The sequence below is a fragment of the Pongo abelii genome, chromosome 17 (genome assembly GCF_028885655.2).
Source record: "Pongo abelii isolate AG06213 chromosome 17, NHGRI_mPonAbe1-v2.0_pri, whole genome shotgun sequence".
Lineage (NCBI taxonomy): Eukaryota > Metazoa > Chordata > Mammalia > Primates > Hominidae > Pongo > Pongo abelii.
This window is the reverse complement of record NC_072002.2, coordinates 42,221,251-42,243,578: the sequence shown is the minus strand read 5'-3', so window position 1 is coordinate 42,243,578 and position 22,328 is coordinate 42,221,251. Positions and strand designations below refer to the sequence as shown.

At 38.8% G+C, this 22,328-nt stretch overlaps 1 protein-coding gene across 1 annotated transcript in view; it reads left to right on the top strand.

Annotated features, from left to right (window-relative positions):
- The window catches only part of CDH2 (cadherin 2), a 226,277-nt gene that overhangs the window by 175,949 nt on the left and 28,000 nt on the right, over window positions 1-22,328 (top strand). Inside the window, 7 exon segments of the mRNA NM_001132373.1 lie at window positions 7,903-8,040; window positions 8,700-8,885; window positions 11,191-11,444; window positions 12,880-13,022; window positions 15,782-16,015; window positions 16,312-16,545; window positions 18,464-18,603. Of these exon segments, the coding sequence (NP_001125845.1) occupies window positions 7,903-8,040; window positions 8,700-8,885; window positions 11,191-11,444; window positions 12,880-13,022; window positions 15,782-16,015; window positions 16,312-16,545; window positions 18,464-18,603 (1,329 nt within the window).

Sequence of the window (22,328 nt, the reverse complement as noted above, 5' to 3'; positions counted from 1 at the left end):
GACTGCCAAAGACTCACCCCTGCTCCCCCCAGGTTTGAACTCTGGCTCTGCTTATTATGAGCTGTTTGACTTTCAGTGTATTAACCTGAAACCTCAGCTCCTGCATCCGTAAATGGGGATAATAGTATTACCTACCTCATGGGACAGTTTTAAGAATTATCTAACATGACACATAAAGCATTCAGGCCAGGCGTGGTGGCTCATATCTGTAATCACAGCATTTTGGGAGGTTGAGGTGGGTGGGTGGCTTGAGCCCGGAAGTTCAAGACCTGCCTGGACAACATGGCGAAACCCCATCTCTACAAAAAATACAAAAATTAGCTGGGCAATGGTGGTGTGCACCTGTAGTCCCAGCCACTTGGGAGGCTGAGCAGGAGAATCACCTGAGCCTGGGAGGTCAAGGCTGCAGTGAGCCGTGATTGCACCACTGCACTGCAGCCTGAGTGGCAGAGTGAGACCCTCTGTATTAGTCTGTCCTCACACTGCTGTGAAGAAATAACTGAGACTGGATAGAAAAGAAGTTTAATTGGCTCACAGTTCCACATGGCTGGGGAGGCCTCAGGAAGCCTACAATCATGGCAGAAGGCACCTCTTCACAGGGCGGAAGGAGAGAAATGAAGAGTGCAAGCAGGGGAAATGCCAGATGCTTATAAAACCATCAGATATTGTGAGACTCAGGCATTATCATGAGAACAGTATGAAGGAAACTGCACCCATGATTCAGTTACCTCCACCCGGTTCCGCCCTTGACACATGGGGATTATGAGGATTACAAATCAAGGTGAGATTTGGGTGGGGACACAGAGCCAAACCATATCAACCTGTCTCAAAAAAAATGTATATATATATATACATATATATAATGTATAAATTTAAAAGCGTTTTAAAAAGCATTCAGCACAGTGCCTAATAAATCTGAGCTATTGTTTTCCCCACTGCCATCATGAATAGCAACAGCAGCATCTCCTGGTTGAGCACTATCTATCCCCTTTACTCCTCTTCATAAGATGAAAGAAATACTTCCTGTTTTCCAAACCTAATAATCTTTCTGTTGGTGCCTTCAACTTCTAGTTCCATCCTGAAGGGGTGTTCTCCTGTTTTCTGTTGTGTCTTCGATCTTCCTTTCTCTACAGGTTGCTTCATAATCTACAAACCTGCTGGGTCTCCGCTGTGGTAACATAGCTCTCCACGCCCTATAGGATGAAGTTAGAACTTTTTAATAGTGCTTTCCAGACCCTCTGTGACCTTGGCCCTGTAGGGACCAGCCCCACAGGGTCGGTGGGTCTCTCCCTGTGTGCGGTGACGAGAGAGTGTAGAAATAAAGACACAAGACAAAGAGATAAAAGACAGCTGGGCCCGGGGGACCACTACCACCAATGCGCGGAGACCGGTAGTGGCCCCGAATGTCTGGCTGCGCTGTTATTTATTGGATACAGAGCAAAAGGGGCAGGGTAAAGAGTGTGAGTCACCTCCAATGATAGGTAAGGTCACGTGTCCACTGGACAGGGGGCCCTTCCCTGCCTGGCAGCCGAGGCAGAGAGGGAGAGGAGACAGAGAGAAAGACAGCTTACGCCATTATTTCTGCATATCAGGGACTATTAGTACTTTCACTAATTTACTACTGCTATCTAGAAGGCAGAGCCAGGTGTACAGGATGGAACATGAAGGCGAACTAGGAGTGTGACCACTGAAGCACAGCATCACAGGGAGACGGTTAGGCCTCCGGATAACTGCGGGCGAGCCTAACTGATGTCAGGCCCTCCACAACAGGTAGAGGAGCAGAGTCTTCTCTAAACTCCCCCGGGGAAAGGGAGACCCCCCCCCCCTTTCCCGGTCTACTAAGTAGTGGGTGTTTTCCCTTGACACTTAACGCTACCGCTGGACCACAGTCCGCCTGGCAATGGGCGTCTTCCCAGACGCTGGCGTTACCGCTGGACCAAGGAGTCCTCTGGTGGCCCTGTCCAGGCATAGCAGAAGTCTCGCACTCTTGACTTCTGGTCACTCCTCACTGTGTCCCCTCAGCTCCTATCTCTGTATGGCCTGGTTTTTCCTAGGCTATGATTATAGAGCGAGGATTATTATACTATTGGAATAAAAAGTAATTGATACAAACTAATGATCAATGATATTCATATATAATCATATCTAAGATCTATATCTGGTATAACTATTCTTGTTTTACATTTTATTATACTGGAACAGCTCGTGTCCTCTGTCTCTTGCCTTGGCGCCTGGGTGGCTTGCCGCCCACAGGCCCCAAAACCCTCCTTAACCCCCCAGAATTACTTGCCTTTCACATACAAATGATGCCCAACCACTCATTGAACCACATGCAGTCCTTGTGCAAATAGGAAGTTTTCTATTCTTCTGTTCCCGTTTCCTCTACCTAAATATTCTTTTCCTACATAACAGGCTAATCCTTACCCTCTGAGAGCCAGTTCTCAATCCCTTCTCTGATCACCCATGGTAGTCTCTGCATACCTCTATATAGACTGTGTTATACAGAAAGTATATCTAGATTCCCATTCTCAACATCCAGTGGGGCAGATATTCCTTGTCTCATTACCCTGAACATGAATTGTAAAGAAATGTTTAAGTTACTATACTTTACCTGAGTTCCACACCAGTCTTCTCCAAGGGGCAGCCAGCACTCAAGGCAGGCAGATCAGTTGAGCCTAGGAGTTTGAGACCAGCCTGGGCCACATGGCGAAACCCTGTCTCTACTAAAAATACAAAAAATTAGCCAGGCGCGGTGGTGCATGCCTGTAATCCCAGCTACTCAGGAGGCTAAGGTAAGAGGATCACCTGTCACCTGAGTCTGGGTGGTCAAGGCTGCAGTGAGCCGTAATCGCGCCACTGCAGTCCAGCCTGTGTGACAGAGTGAGACCCTGTCTCAAGAACAAACAAACAAAAAATACTTCCACTCCTTCCTCATCTACTTGAACTCCGGCTTTCCACCTGCTTCCCCCGCTTGACCTGTGCACATGCTGCACGTGTGCAGTACTCTTACCATCTTAGAGGGCACTCACGTAGTGGATTGATTAATGGTACAGATTCTTGACTCATACCTGAGTTCAAATCTAGTCTCTGCCTCTTATGGCTGGGTGTCCATGGCAAGCTCCCTTACCTTCCTAAGCCTATTTCTTCATCTGTAAAATGGGGTTTCAAAACCCCACCTGCCTCATAGGATTATTGTGAGGACTAACTGAAATAATGCATAGTGCATAGCACTGTACCAGGCACATAGTGCTCAAACTCAATAAAAGTTGTTTTTTTGTTTTTTGTTTTTAAATCAAGGCCCTTGGAACAGTGCCAGCATGTAATATGTATACAAAAGAAAGACCACATTTATAAGGTAGATGGTACTTTTAGTACCATTTCACTGGTGAGGGAACTGGGGCTTAGCAGTTAAGAATTTGAACAGAGTTGGCCAGGCGTGGTGGCTCACGCCTGTAATCCCAGCACTTTTGGGAGGCAGAGGCGGGCGGATCATGAGGTCAGGAGATCGAGACCATCCTGGCTAACACGGTGAAACCCCATCTCTACTAAAAATACAAAAAATTAGCCAGGTGTGGTGACGGGCGCCTGTAGTCCCAGCTACTTGGGAGGCTGAGGCAGGAGAATGGCGTGAACCCGGGAGGCAGAGCTTGCAGTGAGCAGAGATCGCGCCACTGCACTCCAGCCTGGGCGACAGAGCGAGACTCTGTCTCAAAAAAAATGAATTTGAACAGAGTCACAAATCTATACTTCCCTCTTAAGTTTCGGTGACATTATTATTCAGCTCTCTGTCCCCAACCCAATTTATCTAGAGGCAAATCTGTCATCTCCTGAAACCTGTGATTTATGATGAATTTCCTATTTCATGTGACCGGGACCTTCTCCTCAGTCTCCCAAGGTCATCGTTTAATTGCCTTTCCCATGCCCTGCTGTCCCTCTACCTGCAATCTGTTTAGTCATCAAGTTCTTCTCTTTTTACTCAAAATAATGACATTAAAAGTAATTGCCATTAAAAGTAATGACAAAAACTGCAGTTACTTTTGCACCAGCCTGATAGTTGGTATGCACTATTGAAGGTTCTTCATATTACTTCTTCCTACCATTTCTAGACTTGCATTCATGCATTTGGTGGCTCTATATGGTCCTGTGATCCGTTACTCTCTGCCTCCATCACTTAGTGAAAGCAAGGCTGTATCTCGTTCTGGTCACTGTTTTATCCAAGTAAATACTCCATTGCCTGACATTTAGAAGACATTTCATTAAATGTCAGCTGTATGAATGACTGAATGTTCTCACCTCCTCATTCACTGATGTCACTCTAGTTCAGTGTTTCAAAATTGTGCTGCACGTGCCTAAGATTTTAATTGGTAAATGCAGAGAAGCCTCTAGGACAGCAAGCAGACACAGCCTTTCAGGTGCTACTTCATCAAGTAGAGACTGCCAGAATCTGAGAATTTCATCATGTTTTTTACTGTCATATTTATGATAAGTGATGTTAGCTTTCCATTTATGGACTTTTACAATAAATTAAGCTTTAAAAAGGGAAATTAATGTCAAGATAAATAGGAAGTGACTCATAGTATGAGGAAATGTTAGAATTGGGACTATTGTATATGAATCACTGTGGTTTTGGGAAAAGGTGAGCTAGTTTATGCTCCCAGTATGGGTTTTAAGAAGTAAATTATAGCTATCCATGTGAATATAAGATGGTTTTTTCTTTACCTGAGATAAGATCATGCAAAACCCAAGGTTTCTTATGCATTCACCCATCCATCCACCAAGTCAGAAGCATTTGTGGAATTCTTAATCTGAGTCAGGCACTGTGCCATATGCCAGTGACACAAGCATCAACAAAGCAAGGGCCCTTGGGACACTTGTGTGTGTGTATTTGTCTCTGTATGCACACACATGCACAGTGAGGCAGATACAGACATACGACTGATAACAGCCATATAAACTATAAACAGTGATGGGGTGTGTTGTGAGGGCTGTGTCCTGAGGACACAAACAGCTCTTCCTCAAGGACTTTCAGAAGTCATCTCCAAAGTGACTTTTAAGCCGCATGTTAGCCAGGCTTGGAATGAAGGGAATGGTATTCTAGGCAAGGGTTTCTCAACCAGGGCACTGTGACATTTTTACTTGGTTATAAGGCCTGTCTTGTGCATCATAGGATGTTTAGCAGCATCCTTTTCCTCTACCCATTAGATGTCGGTATTGAGTTTGGTTGTCACAACTAAGCACTCCTTAGTTGTGACAACCCAAAATGTTCACTCTGGGTAACATCCACTTGTCTAGGCAGAGGAGAATGCCAAATGCAATGACATAGGATCATGACAGGGCATTTGAAGATAAATGCAAAATAGCTCCAGGTGTGGGGTAAGCAAATGGGAGGAATCACTTTTGTAAAATAGGCGAGTTTCAGAGAGGGAAGGATTGACAGCAAGCAGATGAGTTTGGATTTAATTCCATATAGAGCAGGAAGGGAGAAGTTTTCAAGCAGAATCCCCTTGATCAGCTAAGGTACTATGAGAGCGGAAAGTCGAACCCTTATGGAATCTAAATGTTAGTCGTTCACAACCAGATGCCCAATGACCAAATTAGGCAAGAAGCTCTAAGCAGTTCATTTGTCTAAAATGTAGGCTATCAAGGCTTCCTTACTAAATATAAGAATGTTTTATCAATCAGGCATTTGAAAATGGAGATGACATTATTTACTGTTTACCAAGTGGAGTTTTTTTTTATTTGAAGAGATATTGTACTTTGGAAATAACAAGTGTCCTTTTGTAATTTAAAATTTCCAGACTAGCTTGCAGCAATAAGAAATTTCAAGTATTAGCTTCTAATTCCAATATTGCAGATCAATGGAAAATTATTGGATGTATTATGCTTACATAATTCTAAGGATTTTTGTTGACTAGACATTAGGAAATAACTATACCGTCATGTAATACCTATGTGAGTTAACTTCTTAAAAAATAAGCTTCCTTTTTTTCTGTCTTTTTGAGAATGTTCATCTGTTTCTGCAAATAGCAGCTAACAAAACTGACATTTCAAAAGTCATAAAAGTTTTTATTTTCATGGTTTTCAGCTGGGAGGCTGAACTGAATGTCCCGCAAAATTCTCTCACTAACCATGAAAGCATTAAGCTGAAGTGACACTTCTAATTGGGGAAGGAAACCAACTGAAGAAGTATTACAGCCTACGTTAACATTTTTTTTTTTTTTTTGAGATGGAGTCTCATTCTGTCGCCCAGGCTGGAGTGCAGTGGCAACAATCTCGGCTCACTGCAACCTCCACCTCCTGGGTTCACGTGATTCTCCTGCCTCAGCCTCCCGAGTAGCTGGGATTACAGGCGCCCATCACCACGCCCGGCTAATTTTTTGTGTATTTTTAGTAGAGACGGGGTTTCACTATGTTGGCCAGACTAGTCTCAAACTCCTGACCTCGTGATCCTCCCGCCTCGGCCTCCCAAAGTACTGGGATTACAGGCGTGAGCCACCGCACCTGGCCCTTAGCCTATGTTAACATTATAGTGAGGTACTGTGGGTTAAGAAAAAATTAAATGACTCAACCAACATTATTTCTTATTGCGTGTATGTTTTTTAATTCAAAAAAGTGTAACATTTTCTCTTTTAGGAAGACAAAAAAATAACTGAAATAAATAACCGCTAGAGATTGGCATTTGGGTGGACAGACAGAGACTTAGAATCTAATGTGGGTGGTTTGGCTTTCCTTCCTACTCATTTCTTTTCTTTGCCCCTCCCTCTGACAACTAAATCAAAAGCTACAATTTGTGTCTGTTCTATCTAAGCTTCAGAAATCCCTTAAGAATGGCCATTCATAATGTTAGCTATATTTAGAAACAGGGAAAACTGCACTTTGCAGTGACAGTTTATTTTTGTATGTAGTGGATTTTGTTGTTCAGAAGTTTTAACATTTATGAAAATGATCACTGTTTGTGATCTATCTGTGCCAATTTCCACAGAGATTCCAAATGATTTTAGACATTGTTTAAAGTTAGGTTTTCCTAATATAAAACTTATTCAGCAAATGCCTGACTTCTCAATCTCAGCATTTTCTCTTAGATATATTATAGCTTAATTTGGCTCTTTTAAAACAGTCAACCTGGAATTTGAAAGTAGTGGATGCCTGTCTAATAATAATCATCTACATGTAAATGTATCAATATTTATATCCATTGTAGGTCTGTGCTTAAAGCAGTGGACACAATGAGTGTTATACCCAAATCCTAGTCCATTGAATATGCAATTATCAAATATATGCCCTGTTAGAAGACTACGGAAATAAACGTAAACCCTTCAAGTTTTGACTTTGTTTAAGAATACTGTATATCTCTTCTATATGGTTTTGAATCATATGTATTAATGGAATTTAAGGGGAAATATTGCATCTACCCTGTAATAATAGAATATATGTAGGAACATATAAAAGGAAAGCTTATATACTTTGTGAATTATATATGTGTTCTTCTCCCTCTCTTGAGATTCTTCATTGTCTTTAGTATCCTAAACTGGGTAGAAATTAACATACAAGAAAGTAAATACGAATCAAATGACTTGAATGCTTGATCATAATCTCGTGAAGTGAAGAAAGGCAAAAGTTGGAACCAGATGGAGGTTTCAGCTTAGCTGTGAATTTCACACATCTGCAGTGCATTCCTTTCTGCCAGTAGAGGTGAATATACACAGTTAAATCTCTCTAGACAAGGACCAGACCTGTGCTTCATAAGTTAAAGGAAACTCCACTTGGGAAATTTCAAGTCATGTTAATCAGAATGAATGATGCCATGCTCTCCTTGCATTATAAAGAGCCATTTAGAGAACAACTGTTATGTCTTCTTGAGGAATTAGTTTCATTTAAGTTGTTACCTTTATGTCTTTTTAGAAAGTGCAACAGTATACGTTAATAATTCAAGCTACAGACATGGAAGGCAATCCCACATATGGCCTTTCAAACACAGCCACGGCCATCATCACAGTGACAGATGTCAATGACAATCCTCCAGAGTTTACTGCCATGACGGTGAGTACAGCCTGTCACTCACACAACTTTGGGTCTGTAGTTCGTTACTGAGAAGGTTGGTCATGAATAATAAATGTGTTAAATAGAGGTGGAACTTGCTTCACCTAATAGTAGCATGGCTGCTAACTCGGACATTTCTGTCATCAGGGCCTTACACGAGGCATCCAAGTAATTTGTTTCTTCGTAGTCTCCCAGTCCACTGTTAAAGTCGTTAAAATAAGCTGCCTGGAAAACATGTCCTAAAAAGACTGTGCTGTTACAACAAAATGCTTATGAATATTTTCAGGTGCATGAGCTGCATGACTGATTTATGCTACTTTGTCAGCATATAATTATCCATATCTGGAGTAAAATCATTTTGCACAGACAAGTTCTTTCCCCCACCCCACCATAATCACCCAGAGACTCACAAATGGATGCTGATTTTAATATTAATGAAACTGTAAGGTAATTTGGAAAAAAATTGGACTACTAAAAAACGTTACAGTATTTTTAAAGTCAGACATAAATGCTGTGATTACCTGCATTATCAGTCTCCTCATTTAGTGTCGATAATAAAAATTTAATGGGGCAGTAAAATCGGACGGTGTGGTCATCAAGACAAGTTGTCCTTCAGTGGTCCATGCTCCTCCTCTGACTGAGGTTTGTCTTTCTCGCAGTTTTATGGTGAAGTTCCTGAGAACAGGGTAGACGTCATAGTAGCTAATCTAACTGTGACCGATAAGGATCAACCCCATACACCAGCCTGGAATGCAGTGTACAGAATCAGTGGCGGAGATCCTACTGGACGGTTTGCCATCCAGACCGACCCAAACAGCAACGACGGGTTAGTCACCGTGGTCAAAGTAAGTGTTCCTCGGGCCACTGATCTCTCCAACAGCTGCTCAGCAAGGACCAATATATGTCCCCCACTCATTGTTTTGCAATGGAAACTTAGGACATTTTTCTTTCAGACATCTCCAGATGTGGGTCTGATATATATTTGGGAGGTTATATCTTACTGTTTAATTTATGCTGAGGCTAAGGCCAACATCAGTACTCTCACATCATCACTGATGTGAAGGTTTTTGAATGAGAGTTTTGTGATGAGAGTTTTGTGAGAGTTTTTGAATGAGAGTTTTGAGTGAGAGTTTTGATGATTGTTTTTGAATCAGTTTGGACAGTTTTTACCAATCTGAGGATAGGACTGGCCTGAACAACATTAACTGTCAGTGTAGTTGATATGTTCGTGATATGTCACATTGTGAAGTTTTGATCACCATTGATAGCTATTAAGAATGATGCCTCACACCTGCTATTTTCATGTCTACAGCTATTAAAATATTGGCAGATAGTGAACAAACCAGAAAAGCCATAGAAGTAAAATGTAATGAGTAGGCAAGAAGAAAGCCTGCATTTTAGAAAGCTCTTGCATTTGCATGGCTGTTTTTAAATGCTATTTCCGAGACGTTAAGAAATTGGTTCTTCTGATCTTATGGTCAAAAAAGAACCAAACAAAACAGTTGAATGCTAGAAGCCAAGGGGATGTTCTTCAAGAATAATAAATGCGTAGCTGTAATGGAAAAGCCTGTTGAAGTGAACATCCCTTCCTTTTAGCCACCCAGTAAAGAGATTTACTTCTTTGCCTCCAACCTAAGCGCTCTTGATTTGTAAGTGAACCTAAATGTTGACCTTACATAGAAAGATGTGCTAAAGTGCCAGTTGCCAATAATTATGCAGATGCATGAGTAGAATGGAATGGGAATGGAAACTCTCAGAAGGAACATAGTGATCAAAAGCACCAACTCGAGTCTGCTGTCTGTGTTAGAGTCCCAGCTCTGCTCCTGATATCTGTGTGATCATGGCGAGCTATTTAACCACTGTAAATTCTAGGTTTCTCATGCAGAAAGGGGCTGATAACAGTATGTTAGTCATAGCGTTGTGAGAGATAAATGAGCTTCATACACATTAAAGGACTTTGAACTGTGCATATACCCCTTAGCATAAATGTTACATCAGGGGAAGGTTTCATGTGGGTAGTGAAATCACTCTAAATATTGCAGTCTTAACTTTCTGGCTTTTTTTCTGTCTTGTTTAAAATACTAGAGAAAAGAATGTTGAATTGGGGATTTAGAGAGAAAAAAAGATGTGTTTGAAGATTTTAAAAGGTGGTCTAGGGTAGGAAACTGGTGCAGTTTCTGCTTATAATGAAGCTTTCTCATGAGCGTCACCTCTTGATCATTCTTAGGCTACCAGTTATGAGCCTAAGAGATCTTAATGCTCTTGTTTTTCCTGTTATTACTGCACAGTAATGCTTATTTGCACCTCCATTAGCAGGTGAACAAGGGAAATTAAGAGTGAATGTCCAGTCTAGTCATTTGACTCCTGGTAACATTTCTAGTGACAGCAGGATTCAGTGAACTTTGGAAGTTGATATTTACATGAAGGGTTATTTGTGCATTGCATTTATCTAGAGTGTTTTTCTTAAATTTGGGGGTTTTACAGACCAATAAAATACCCAGAAATATTCCAGAAGACAGCAGAGTTTTAGTTTGCTAAGAGGAAAAGAAAAATCTCTTCCACCTACCAACAGTATTATTTTTAAAAGGTGTGTTTGTGATTATGTATACATGTTTGTACTGCAAAATGTGTACTTCAAATTATGAAAGGTACTTTTAAATCAAATAAGTTTAGCTTTATTTAAAAATTACATTTTCTGGTTTTTGGTTTGTTTTCTTCAATTCATCATAGACTGATGAAAGCTTTCCTGGGTGAGGAGTGATCTTTGTACTAATGTTTGAGAGTATACATTTAGACCATCATGTTCTCACTTGACTTTATATTATTTAGTATTTTTAGTCAACAATGCTATTCTTAAGAATAATCAAGCTTTTAGATGTACCTAAGTAAATAAATCTGTGCAGTAATCATGTGCACTGTTTTGTGAACATAAATCTTTTAAGTACTCAAGATTTATAATTAGGTTAAATTGGGATAAATATTTTGATAAGTGACCATGGTAATGCATGTTTTCCAGAAACTTGAGAGGAACCTTGTCATGTAGTGAATGAAGAAATAAATTTTTTGGAAATGAAGTTGGTAGAGGAATAAACTACAGAATGCAAGCATTCTTATTTCCTGCAAAAATATGGCTTCCCTTTTATTTTCCAGCCAATCGACTTTGAAACAAATAGGATGTTTGTCCTTACTGTTGCTGCAGAAAATCAAGTGCCATTAGCCAAGGGAATTCAGCACCCACCTCAGTCCACTGCAACCGTGTCTGTTACAGTTATTGACGTAAATGAAAACCCTTATTTTGCCCCCAATCCTAAGATCATTCGCCAAGAAGAAGGGCTTCATGCCGGTACCATGTTGACAACATTCACTGCTCAGGACCCAGATCGATATATGCAGCAAAATATTAGGTATGAAATGCTGTTTGTAGTGTTTTTGTAGCTTACTTATGTTCTATGCTGTGCATAAAATTTATCTAATTCACTATTTGAGTAAGAAATTTTTTGCAATCAAAACTACTTATTAAAAGATAATTTAAAATTCTTTGAATTTTCTTCTCAGTAAGTCAATGACTATATTAGATATAAATAGATATCTGTATCCATATTAAAATGGATTTACTATTTGAAGAAAAAGCTGTTCTTGTTTCTCTGTATCTGCCATTTTTACTTAAAAAATACTTTAAAATTATTTAGCCTGTGCCTTTATGCCAAACATCACAAAAAGGTTCCACAGGGAACTTTCAGAGGCTTATAACATTTATCTCTCCTGCATGCATCATGAAGGAAAGAAAGCTTATGCCAAAACCAGGATCTAAGAGTTAATTATTTTCATCCCTTACCTGTACACTAGTTATTGGACTTATAAAACCTATCTGTAAAGATTTCCAAACTCAGCAAAATCTAATTTATCCTTCCTGATTAGGGAGTGGATGGTTGCCAGAGCACACCCCATGCGACTGTTCTCCAAAGCTGGTGATTATCATTTTTAAAATGAACTTATATTTCATTAAACTTCTTACAGAACTGCTGCTAAAAGATAACTTTCTATTGTTATCTTTTATTGAATGTTAAATGTTCTCCATTTCTCTATTCACTGAAATCAAGATAACTATTAATAAATAGCCAGTTAATAGATGTATTGAAATCCTACAACTTCTACCTCTCCAAACATAGCATACCTTTTCCAATCCAATTGGTTATCTAATCTTTAAAAGTTAATCCCCACTCCAAATTTTAAAAAGGAATTTAAGCTGATAAATCTGCCAATTCAGACTCAAGACTGTAGGACTTTCTTTGCAAAGGTATAGATCTGAGGCTTGGCCCAGTGTGAAAGATTCAAGTAGGAATGGGATTATGGTGCTCTCTCCAGTGTGGCTTCCTGTTGGCCATGATAAAGTATTAAAATGTTTTAGGAGTATTCTGTGATGCAGTATTCAATTTCCATTATAATTTCTCTTAACTCCTGTACATGGAGGCTACTGCTTATCTAGAAACTATATTCAAGCTATTTTACCTGAACCATTGATATCTGTTGAAGTGGACAAGAACCTAAAATGATACCTTTCCAGTCTGCTTTAAGCCCACATTAGGGAGACTGTGCTCCTAGTCTTGTCCCTCAGACACCTGTAGAATGTTTCCTACATGCCTGACCAAACACAACCTTTATGTGCCTCCCAATACCACTGTCACAAAAATACCTTTTCCTGTTAAAGCTGTATTTCCAGCCATCATCTACAGAAATGCAAGTTAATGAGCCAGTTGCATTTGGAACTAAACCTGTAAAATATGCTTTTTTTAAAGATTCATAAAAAGAAATTAAACTTACTTCACTTTCGTTTTGTAGATACACTAAATTATCTGATCCTGCCAATTGGCTAAAAATAGATCCTGTGAATGGACAAATAACTACAATTGCTGTTTTGGACCGAGAATCACCAAATGTGAAAAACAATATATATAATGCTACCTTCCTTGCTTCTGACAATGGTATGTTCGCTGTTTTTTCTTGTATGTTGATGAAAGACAGTAGATCCTCATCATGCATGCAATGAGTTTTCTACAAAACTCAATTGCCTGGAAAAGTGACTTTTATAATTCCAAGGTCCAGCTTTTATTTATCATTTCAGCCAGGTGTTCTGGAACATCCTTCACTGTCTTTGCAATGACTGTTCTCGATGCCCATCCACCATTCATGTAGACATACCTTTGTTATCTTATTGTCCTGTCACATGTTGATGCCTTAAGTCCATCCTCAGTGGCCCTAGACACTGGGTTTTTTGAGTGGCTCTTTTTATATGTCTTCTAGTCACTCTGTTTGTTGCCTTTCATATATGCATCTCTATCAGTCTTCCTTTTTATAATTCTCTGCCTCTGTCTGCCATGGGCTAGGAAACTTAATTTTGTGCATAAATTGAGATAAGTGGGTAGTGAGCTTCAGGGTATGGGTTTTAGAATACATGTGTAGCACCTTCTTTTTTTCCTTTCTGAGTCTCTGCTGGTTTCTAATTGCTTAAAATTAATAGATAAGGACTTTTTTCAGATATGTAATATAAAGGGGACGTTTGTAAACCTGATGAGGGGATTATTTTACTTTGTTAGCTCTCAGTATGATGTGTGTTTCAGACTTCAAGCTCTGGAGTTCTACAGGACCCCCAGGTGTAGACTCCAGCTTTCCCACTTTGAATCTGTGGGATTGCCGTGAGGTTTTAAATATATCTGTTTCCTTTTTTTGTTAAATAGAGATACGTATCAGCACCTAACTCAGTGTTTTAACTAAAATATAATCACTTCTACATATATATGAAGCATTTGAAACAGTGGCTGACACGAACTAACCACTCAACTAAGTATTCCTATTGTGTATTAATAGTTTCAAAACTGAACCACAAATATATTTTAAAATATTTTCAGTATTAAACTATGAATATGAATGTTGGTACTTAATAAAAAATAGCAGGCTTCAATTTGGTGGTTGAAGTTGGTGTTTGCAATTTTCAAACTGTAAAATATTTTGCATTACTAAAATAAGACATATCAATACTTCAAGAATAATGTCAATGAAGCTTTCTAAATCTGTATACTAAGATTTAATGAGATTACTATCTGTAGAAAATCTATGTAGTGACCAACCAAAGAAATATTTCTTATCCTTTTTAATATGGGACCTCTTGTTTAAATATTTAGTGTTAGAACTTTGTAGGAATAGCTTTTGCCATTGTACAGCAAAGCATGTCATTAGTACCTGTTTTATGCTTTTTTGCCATAAACTGTGGCTTTCTTCTACAGTGGAACTGAAAGTAATGCATCTTGAATCATTATGTTAAGATCTAAAGAGCCATAAAATTATATGTATGTATGTATGTATATTGGTTGTGAGTTACAACCAGATTTCTCATTCACCAAGAAGGATTTTTTTCTAATTGAAAGGGCTTTTGATAAGAGAGAGAAGTGACCTGTTAAATGTATGTGGCTGTGATGCTTTGCAATTGCACTTTACTTTAAGTCACAAGTCTAGACTTGGAGCCCCAGCTCTGTTCGTTAATGATTAGGCAAGCTCTTATACTCTGTATGCCTTAGTTTCATTATTGATAAATTGTTTCACTACCTACATATTCTATATAGTTGTTATAAAAGTATAGTAATATTAAATGTGATAGTAAATTTCAAAGTCCCTCAAACTGTTGAGTATCATAGTAGTCATGGTGATGCTGGAATATTGTAACAGCCACTATACCCTTCCAGTTCAACTCTCCCTGCTCCTAGAACCATCGTATTCCTCATAGAAGTTGGTAAACATTCCTCCTTATTCCCTCCCCAGGATTGTGTATGTATGTGCACCTTCCTAGTTGCATGACCTTTGGCAGGTTGCTTAAATCTCTGGTCTTCAGTGTACAGCATTATTTATAAAATATTCATAAACATATTATATATTTGTGTGTGTGTGAATATTTATAATATAGCAGAAGCAAATCACCAGACTAAATTATCACACGAAGTGGTGGAGACAACATTTTATTATAGTGGAATGAGAATGGGTTTGAGGTCAGGCCGACCAATCTTTAGTAACAACTCCACCACTTACAAGAGTGTGTGGCCATGAGCAGTTTACAGACTCAGGTTCATCTGTTTAAACCTGTGTCATAGGATTACAACGAAAGAATGTATGTAGAGCAGCCTAATATGATCTCAAGCAGGTAGTTGGTTGGTTAGTAAATACCATTTCTCTTCTGCATGATGTTCCTTCCTGAGTTGAGGTCTGTGGTTCTGTATCACTTGTCTGTAGACTGTTTCATTAAGTCAAAGCTGTGTTAGAGCGTTAAAAGCATTCTTAGGTTCTTTCATGCGTATGTCTTGGTTCTCCATAAAAAGAGTAGGGTCCACAGGATCACGAGCCCTGTGTTTGCATCTCTAACATTCCTCACAGTGCCTGGAGGAGCATGGTCTATGCAAGCCCTGAATAATGTGCAGGAGGGGCAGGGAAGGTATGGGATTCCATAGCAGGGGCATTCTTCGTCACCTTGCTCAGCTCCTGCAGAGCAGCAGTGGCAGCTCAGGGTCATTCTAGCAGGGAAGCAAGAAGGGGCTTTGTTCTGGAAACGGTCTGCCCAGATGCCATAGCAACTATATTTTTCCAAGGTTGCACAGTTAAAAGGGCAAGAAGGTTAGAAGCTTTGAGAATTTCACCATAATTGAGGCTCGTTGGAGAGAACTGTTCAGCATCGTTTGTGATTTTTCTCTCTTTTCAGGAATTCCTCCTATGAGTGGAACAGGAACGCTGCAGATCTATTTACTTGATATTAATGACAATGCCCCTCAAGTGTTACCTCAAGAGGCAGAGACTTGTGAAACTCCAGACCCCAATTCAATTAATATTACAGCACTTGATTATGACATTGATCCAAATGCTGGACCATTTGCTTTTGATCTTCCTTTATCTCCAGTGACTATTAAGAGAAATTGGACCATCACTCGGCTTAATGGTAAGAACAGGTTAATTATTTGAATATATGTGCAGTTGAGAGATTTTGAAGCCTGGCATGAAAAGTTAATTTTTATGTGCTTCGTAATCTTCTCATTATACATATTTTAAAAGCTACTTAAAGTTTAAGTAAGATATTAAAGGCCTTTACAGCCAAAAAAGTATTTAGAATGCAACATAGTTGTAATCCGCTTTATGTGTACTATTAGGTAATAAATACATTCTGAACAATGTTATGTGTTTTTTTTATCGCTTTAAGTATTACCTATCAAACTATCTTTTTCCTTTTTCGTATAGGTGATTTTGCTCAGCTTAATTTAAAGATAAAATTTCTTGAAGCTGGTATCTATGAAGTTCCCATCATAATCACAGATTCGGGTAATCCTCCCAAATCAAATATTTCCATCCTGCGCGTGAAGGTTTGCCAGTGTGACTCTAACGGGGACTGCACAGATGTGGACAGGATTGTGGGTGCGGGGCTTGGCACCGGTGCCATCATTGCCATCCTGCTCTGCATCATCATCCTGCTTAGTGAGTACTTTTATTGTCTTTTAGATTTCAGTTCTCTTGGCTTCTAGGATGTTCAGCAAAGTCATGTGTTGTTATTGCCTGGCAAAGTAGTCTAACAACCCTTTGACCTTTCAGCATTTCCTCGCCAATCATATATGGGTCGACCAAGTCCACTTTAGAATGAAAAAACCCCAGAGCATTGTTTCAAGCACTTGAGGTTTGCAACAAGCCACCTCAGCATGCCTCTTCCTTGCCCTCTTACCCTTTCTCATGCTTATTGCTTAGGGAGCTGTAGTAAACGCTTTTCATAGAAAAACATTAAACAATCCCAAGTTCGAGCACTTTTCTTATGATTTGAGTATGAATTTATGGCACGTAGTTGATGATTTAGGAAAATAAGTGTATTGCTTTCCTCACCTTCCTTCATAAAAAGCACAGTCAGCAACGTGCTCCAGTCATGCGAGGATCAAGGTATTTGTTTCTGAAGGGCTGTGTAAAAGAGAGAGATTGTACTTCACATACAGCACGGTTGATAATAGAAATGATTACACAGCTCAATAAATTGTCTGTCTTCAGAGTAAGTGTAGATTAAGGAATTGCTTCTTTTTAAGGTACTTTGCAATCTTTGGTTCAATGGAATGCAAAAAATTAACCACTGGAAAGTACTTTAGGAACCACTTCTAAGCATGCAGGTTAAAAGAATAAATTGCCTGGGCCCGGTGTTTTATTGTGAATAGCAGCAGGACTTAGTTTATTGTGCGATCATGCTATGCACCAATCACTTTCTTGAAAATGTTGGCCATTTCTTTTATGTTTTCTCCATTTACAAGTGTTCTGGTAACTTAGAATTCTTTCCCTTTATTCTAAGCAATTACTATAGAAGTCTAAGCATTTTTTACTTCCTGTATGGAGACTACTTTGGCTATAATTTGAAACCTGCATGCTATACTAATAATCCACTTGCTAGATTTAGCCCTGGAACAATAGCAAATGAGATCATGTTATCTGGCTTTAAAAGGAGGATATTTACTTTTATGGCCAATAATAAAAATGTGCTCCAATAGGAGTCATTAAATCTTTTGCTTCAGGATGTAAACTGATACCTCTAGATTTTAGATAGAATTTGTTCCTAGATGTGCACCTAGGGATATGTTTCCATTTCAACTGAAATGTGGCATAGATGCCAATCTTATCAAGAAAGACTTAAGCATGATGGATTATGGCAGTGAAGAAGTAACTGACATTTTGAAGGCAACTGAATTGGTGCTGATTTTAACATCAACTCCCTGGAAAATTTATGGTTCTAGACCTGGCGCAAAGTGTAAAACATGAAAGTCTAATGTTATTTCAGTGTTCAAAGGAATCCCCTAGCTTTCTTAGCTGAAACATGCACCGGCCTCTGAGAGTCAAAACCTCAAGATGTGATTCCTGACTTAGTTCCAATTTACTACCCAGGTCATCTGGGCAAGCTTTGTCCTCCTGGATAAGTGTTTTCTTCTTTCATTTCATTTCGGAGTGTAATGATGACTGACCAACCTAAATAACACAGCAAGTAACAACTTAACTGCTGTTTTGTGTCTCTAGAATTTACAAGGCCCTATTAAGGGCAACTATCCTCTAGCAAGCCAAAGGGAAGATAGAAAAAGTTACTGTCCCCATATGTGGATGGTAAAACTGAGAACAAGGATGATCACCTCTCCAGTGAATTTGCAGAGGGCACCAGGGATGGGAGCCCAGGCCTTCATACTCTAAACCCAGTGTTTCAGCCTGCTTTGTCTTGTCTCTCTTAATGTGAGGCCAGAAATAGATAGTAGAGTGAAAGATGCATTTCAAGCCTTCAGCCCAATAAGTATAAATTATTAGTACTGAATACTGTGACTAAATAGGCCAGGCTTTAAAAAATGACAATATTATGTATTTTTACTATTTTTCTACCTAGTCCTTGTGCTGATGTTTGTGGTATGGATGAAACGCCGGGATAAAGAACGCCAGGCCAAACAACTTTTAATTGATCCAGAAGATGATGTAAGAGATAATATTTTAAAATATGACGAAGAAGGTGGAGGAGAAGAAGACCAGGTGAGCAGTGCTTTAAATCTTTAAAAAGAAATTTTATGATCGTATAAATTTAATAGTGGGAAGTGTTAATATATCAGTAAGAAAATGGTATCAGGTTTCCCTCCTGTTATCAGTCATTTGGTGAATTGTTTCGTATGTGTGTTGAATATTTCTCAATTTTTTTTTCAAAGTACCAAATGTCATTGTGTTTATTTTGTAAAAAAAAAAAAAAATCATTAACATTGTTTCAAAGGCTTTAAACCCAATTCTAGTTATATCTGTGTAATGATAAATATACTTTTCTTTACAGTTTCTCTTCACTGGATATCCAAAATATATTAAAAGCATCTTCTACTTTGGGATCTGGATAATTATATGTATGGTAGAAAAACCACTAAGACTATTTATTCCCCAAGTATTTACCAAGGAAATCCAATATTTCAGGCACTATTTTAATCCCTGAAGATACCTCCATGGGCAGAGTTAACAAATATCTATCCTTAAGAGTCTTACATTCTTGTGAAATATTTGAAGTTAGAGTCAACATCTAGTTCATCTTTGTATTTATAGTGTCTGTCATAGTTCCTGGCTCGAAGTGGTTATTCAATAGATGTCAGAATCCCCTTCTGGCCATTAAATAATGTGAACCTATATCACTATGTGCGTATGGGATTGCATACCTCTCTAAGGATGAGAATGACCATAAATGGAAAACAAAAATCTCCATCTGCTCTGAAGCAACATTTTCAATGTTATCATAGCAAACATCTGTAAGCTCTATACTACGTGTCAGGCATTCTGTTAAGTACATTAGGTGCTGCTCTCTCTTAAATCCTTGAAACTTGTGATACTAGTACTGTGAACATCTCCACTTTTGTGATATAAAACCAAATTAAGGATGGTTAGATTCTACAAAATCATGCACTTAGGAAGTAATAGATGCAGAGTTTGCATTCAGGTTTCTCTGAATTCACAGCCGAAACTAACTATTCTGATACAGTTTCTCTTGAAATTATATGGACGATATTAATGTAATCCATGAGAAATCACTATGACAGTTAATTCTTAGATACATTTGATAGTCATCTAATTTCTACTGGCTAATGCAAATGTCGGGGATGACAGTCTGACAGAGAACCCAGGATTCTTTGGTTTTGCATCAGTATCAGTAAGTTAAAATGTACTCTCTTAAGTATATGTGCAGATAGTATTGATAAGGCTGCTAATTGAATAAAAGCAAATTTTTGTGAACATATTTTTCCCTTGCTTCACTCCTTTGAGGAAATGATATATCACTTTTCATTTTACAAAAGCGCATTCACATCCATTGTTATATAATTTTTGTGGCAGCCCCTTAGAGTTTTCCATTTTACACTTGAAGAAAGTTGCATGATTTACTTTCAGAGTTTGTAACCCACAGAGCCAGGACTCAAGTCCTCATATTCTGATTCCAGGTTCCATGCTTGGTTTACAGTACCCCAGCTCACTCATTTAGAAGAGATGCATATTTAAAGTATGTTGAAAACTTGACTCATGTGTAAAGCTCTTTTGAATACTGACTAATTAAAGTGGCTCTGTAAATATACCTTAGGGTGTTTTGCTTATAAATGCCTTTGAATATTAAAATTCATGTTTGGCTTACTTCTTTAATTAATCTATCCTTTCACTTTCCTAGGCTATTTTCAAGATCAACAAACATATATTAATCACATTCTCTCATAAATCATCTCCTTCCAGTATTTTATTTTTTGTGTAATTGTGCGTACTTTACAAAGGCATAAACCTAAAACGCAGCTCAATTAGGCTTCAGTAAAAGTAGTAATAACTGTAAGACCACCTGTAGTAACTGGATGCTGCCCAAAATTGGAGGCTCAGAGGCAAGAACCAAGAAAATTCTTGTATAGGGACTGGACCGTGGGGTATGTAATGTCACCTGATCTGAATCTTTCTCTCCTTTCCCCACCAGTCCCTTCAATAAATTGTTTAATATGGCCTTATTGTTATAGTTATATTAGGAAAGACTTATTTTATTTATGGACTTTATCCACTTAGATTGATGCTTGAGATTAAGTGGTAAAACTCACCTATTGTAAGATTTGTTAAAATAATTATCATAAATCTACAACTTCCTCTTTACCTAATCTCTGAAGCTTGTTGGGTTTTGGGGTTTTTTTTTTTGACCCCAGCCAAACTCTTGGACATAAATGTGTTGCTTCATATCTACTTCCCCACGAGTCCAGAGATTTTTCTGGAATTTTGTCTGTATTGTACTCTGGGGCTAATTTTTTTAATTTGGTACCAATCTTCCTTTAGTGTCTTTTTGTAGCCTCTGGATTCTTTGATAGCATATTAGTCTAGATCAAGAGCTTCCGTGATTTCTCCATCTCCACGCAGTTCTCATTCTAGACAGTTGTGACAAAATTATATAATGGGTTTTTTATGCATCTAATTTTTAACCTCATAAAAGAATAAAATATGTGATGTAGGAGTGCCACACCAAGGCTCTTTCTCCTCTATCTCTAAACCGGTTCATGAAATCCATTCACTTATCCTCATTTCCAAGGCCTCTACCTTCACTTACTCCATCCTACAACATATTCCTAAATGGTGTCTTGTCTGTGCTTTAACATCCCAGTCCACCTTTTGGAACTTCTTCCTTAGCATGACAGCTCTTCAGCGCTGCACCCAACCTTGGGTTTACCCCCGATATACTAGGTAAAGGCCCATGAGAAAGAGTCAATGGTGGGTGCAGACTCCCTGAGGATGTGAATTCATCCAGCCTGTTGACTCACGGTGACTTAAGTTTCCTTCAAAGTTTGGGTGATTTATCCTTATGTTTTTTAAAGGCAGAGTTCTGTCTTCTTCCTCTCACTCTTCTTCAGGGATAAAAGCAGCTGTGGGTCTTCTACTAGAAAGGGCTTGTCTGATTCTATATTTTCATTCAGTTAGGCTTTATTCTGTTCTCTGCTATCTTATGGTTTCAAAAAGCTTTGATTGGGAACTTCGCCGGTTTGTTCTTGGCATTAGAGTTTGAATAATGGTCTCATGACTTTATCCCAAACAGAAGCAGATGCTTTCTATAGGGTTAAGAGTGTAACTACCACTCACACCAACAAAGAACATTTCCAGCACCCTGGAAGCTTCCTTTGTACCCACAAACAGGTGGTTTGCCCTCTGTCCAAAGTAACCACTCTTTTTTATTTCTGTCACCATAGATTAGCATCCCCTGTTTTTGACTTTTATGTAAATAGATATCAAACAGTCGGCACTCTGTGCATCTGGCTTCTATTACTCAACATTGTACCTGTGAGATTCGTGTGTAGAAGTAGTTCATTTTTGTCACTGCTGAATAGTATTCTGTTGGAAGAATTAACTACATTTTATGTATACATCCTACTTCACTTGGGCACTTGAGGTTTTCCAGTTGGGTTATTATGAATAAAACTGTTATGAACATTTGCGTGCATATGTTCTGGTGCATTTTCTGGTGTGTGCACAGGAGTTGAATGTCTGAGCCACGGAGTGTGCATATGTGCAGCTCGACTACAGTCCTGTACATTTTCCAAAGTGATCATACAATTGACACCTCCCTTCCCCACTGTGGTACATTAAAGTTCCAATTGCTCCACATCCTCTTCCTCACTTAGCACTTGGATTTTTTTCAGTCCTTTAAAATTTAGGCCACATTGATGATGTATGTCTCATTATTTAATTGGGATATTCCTGCCTACGGTTTTACCCTTTTG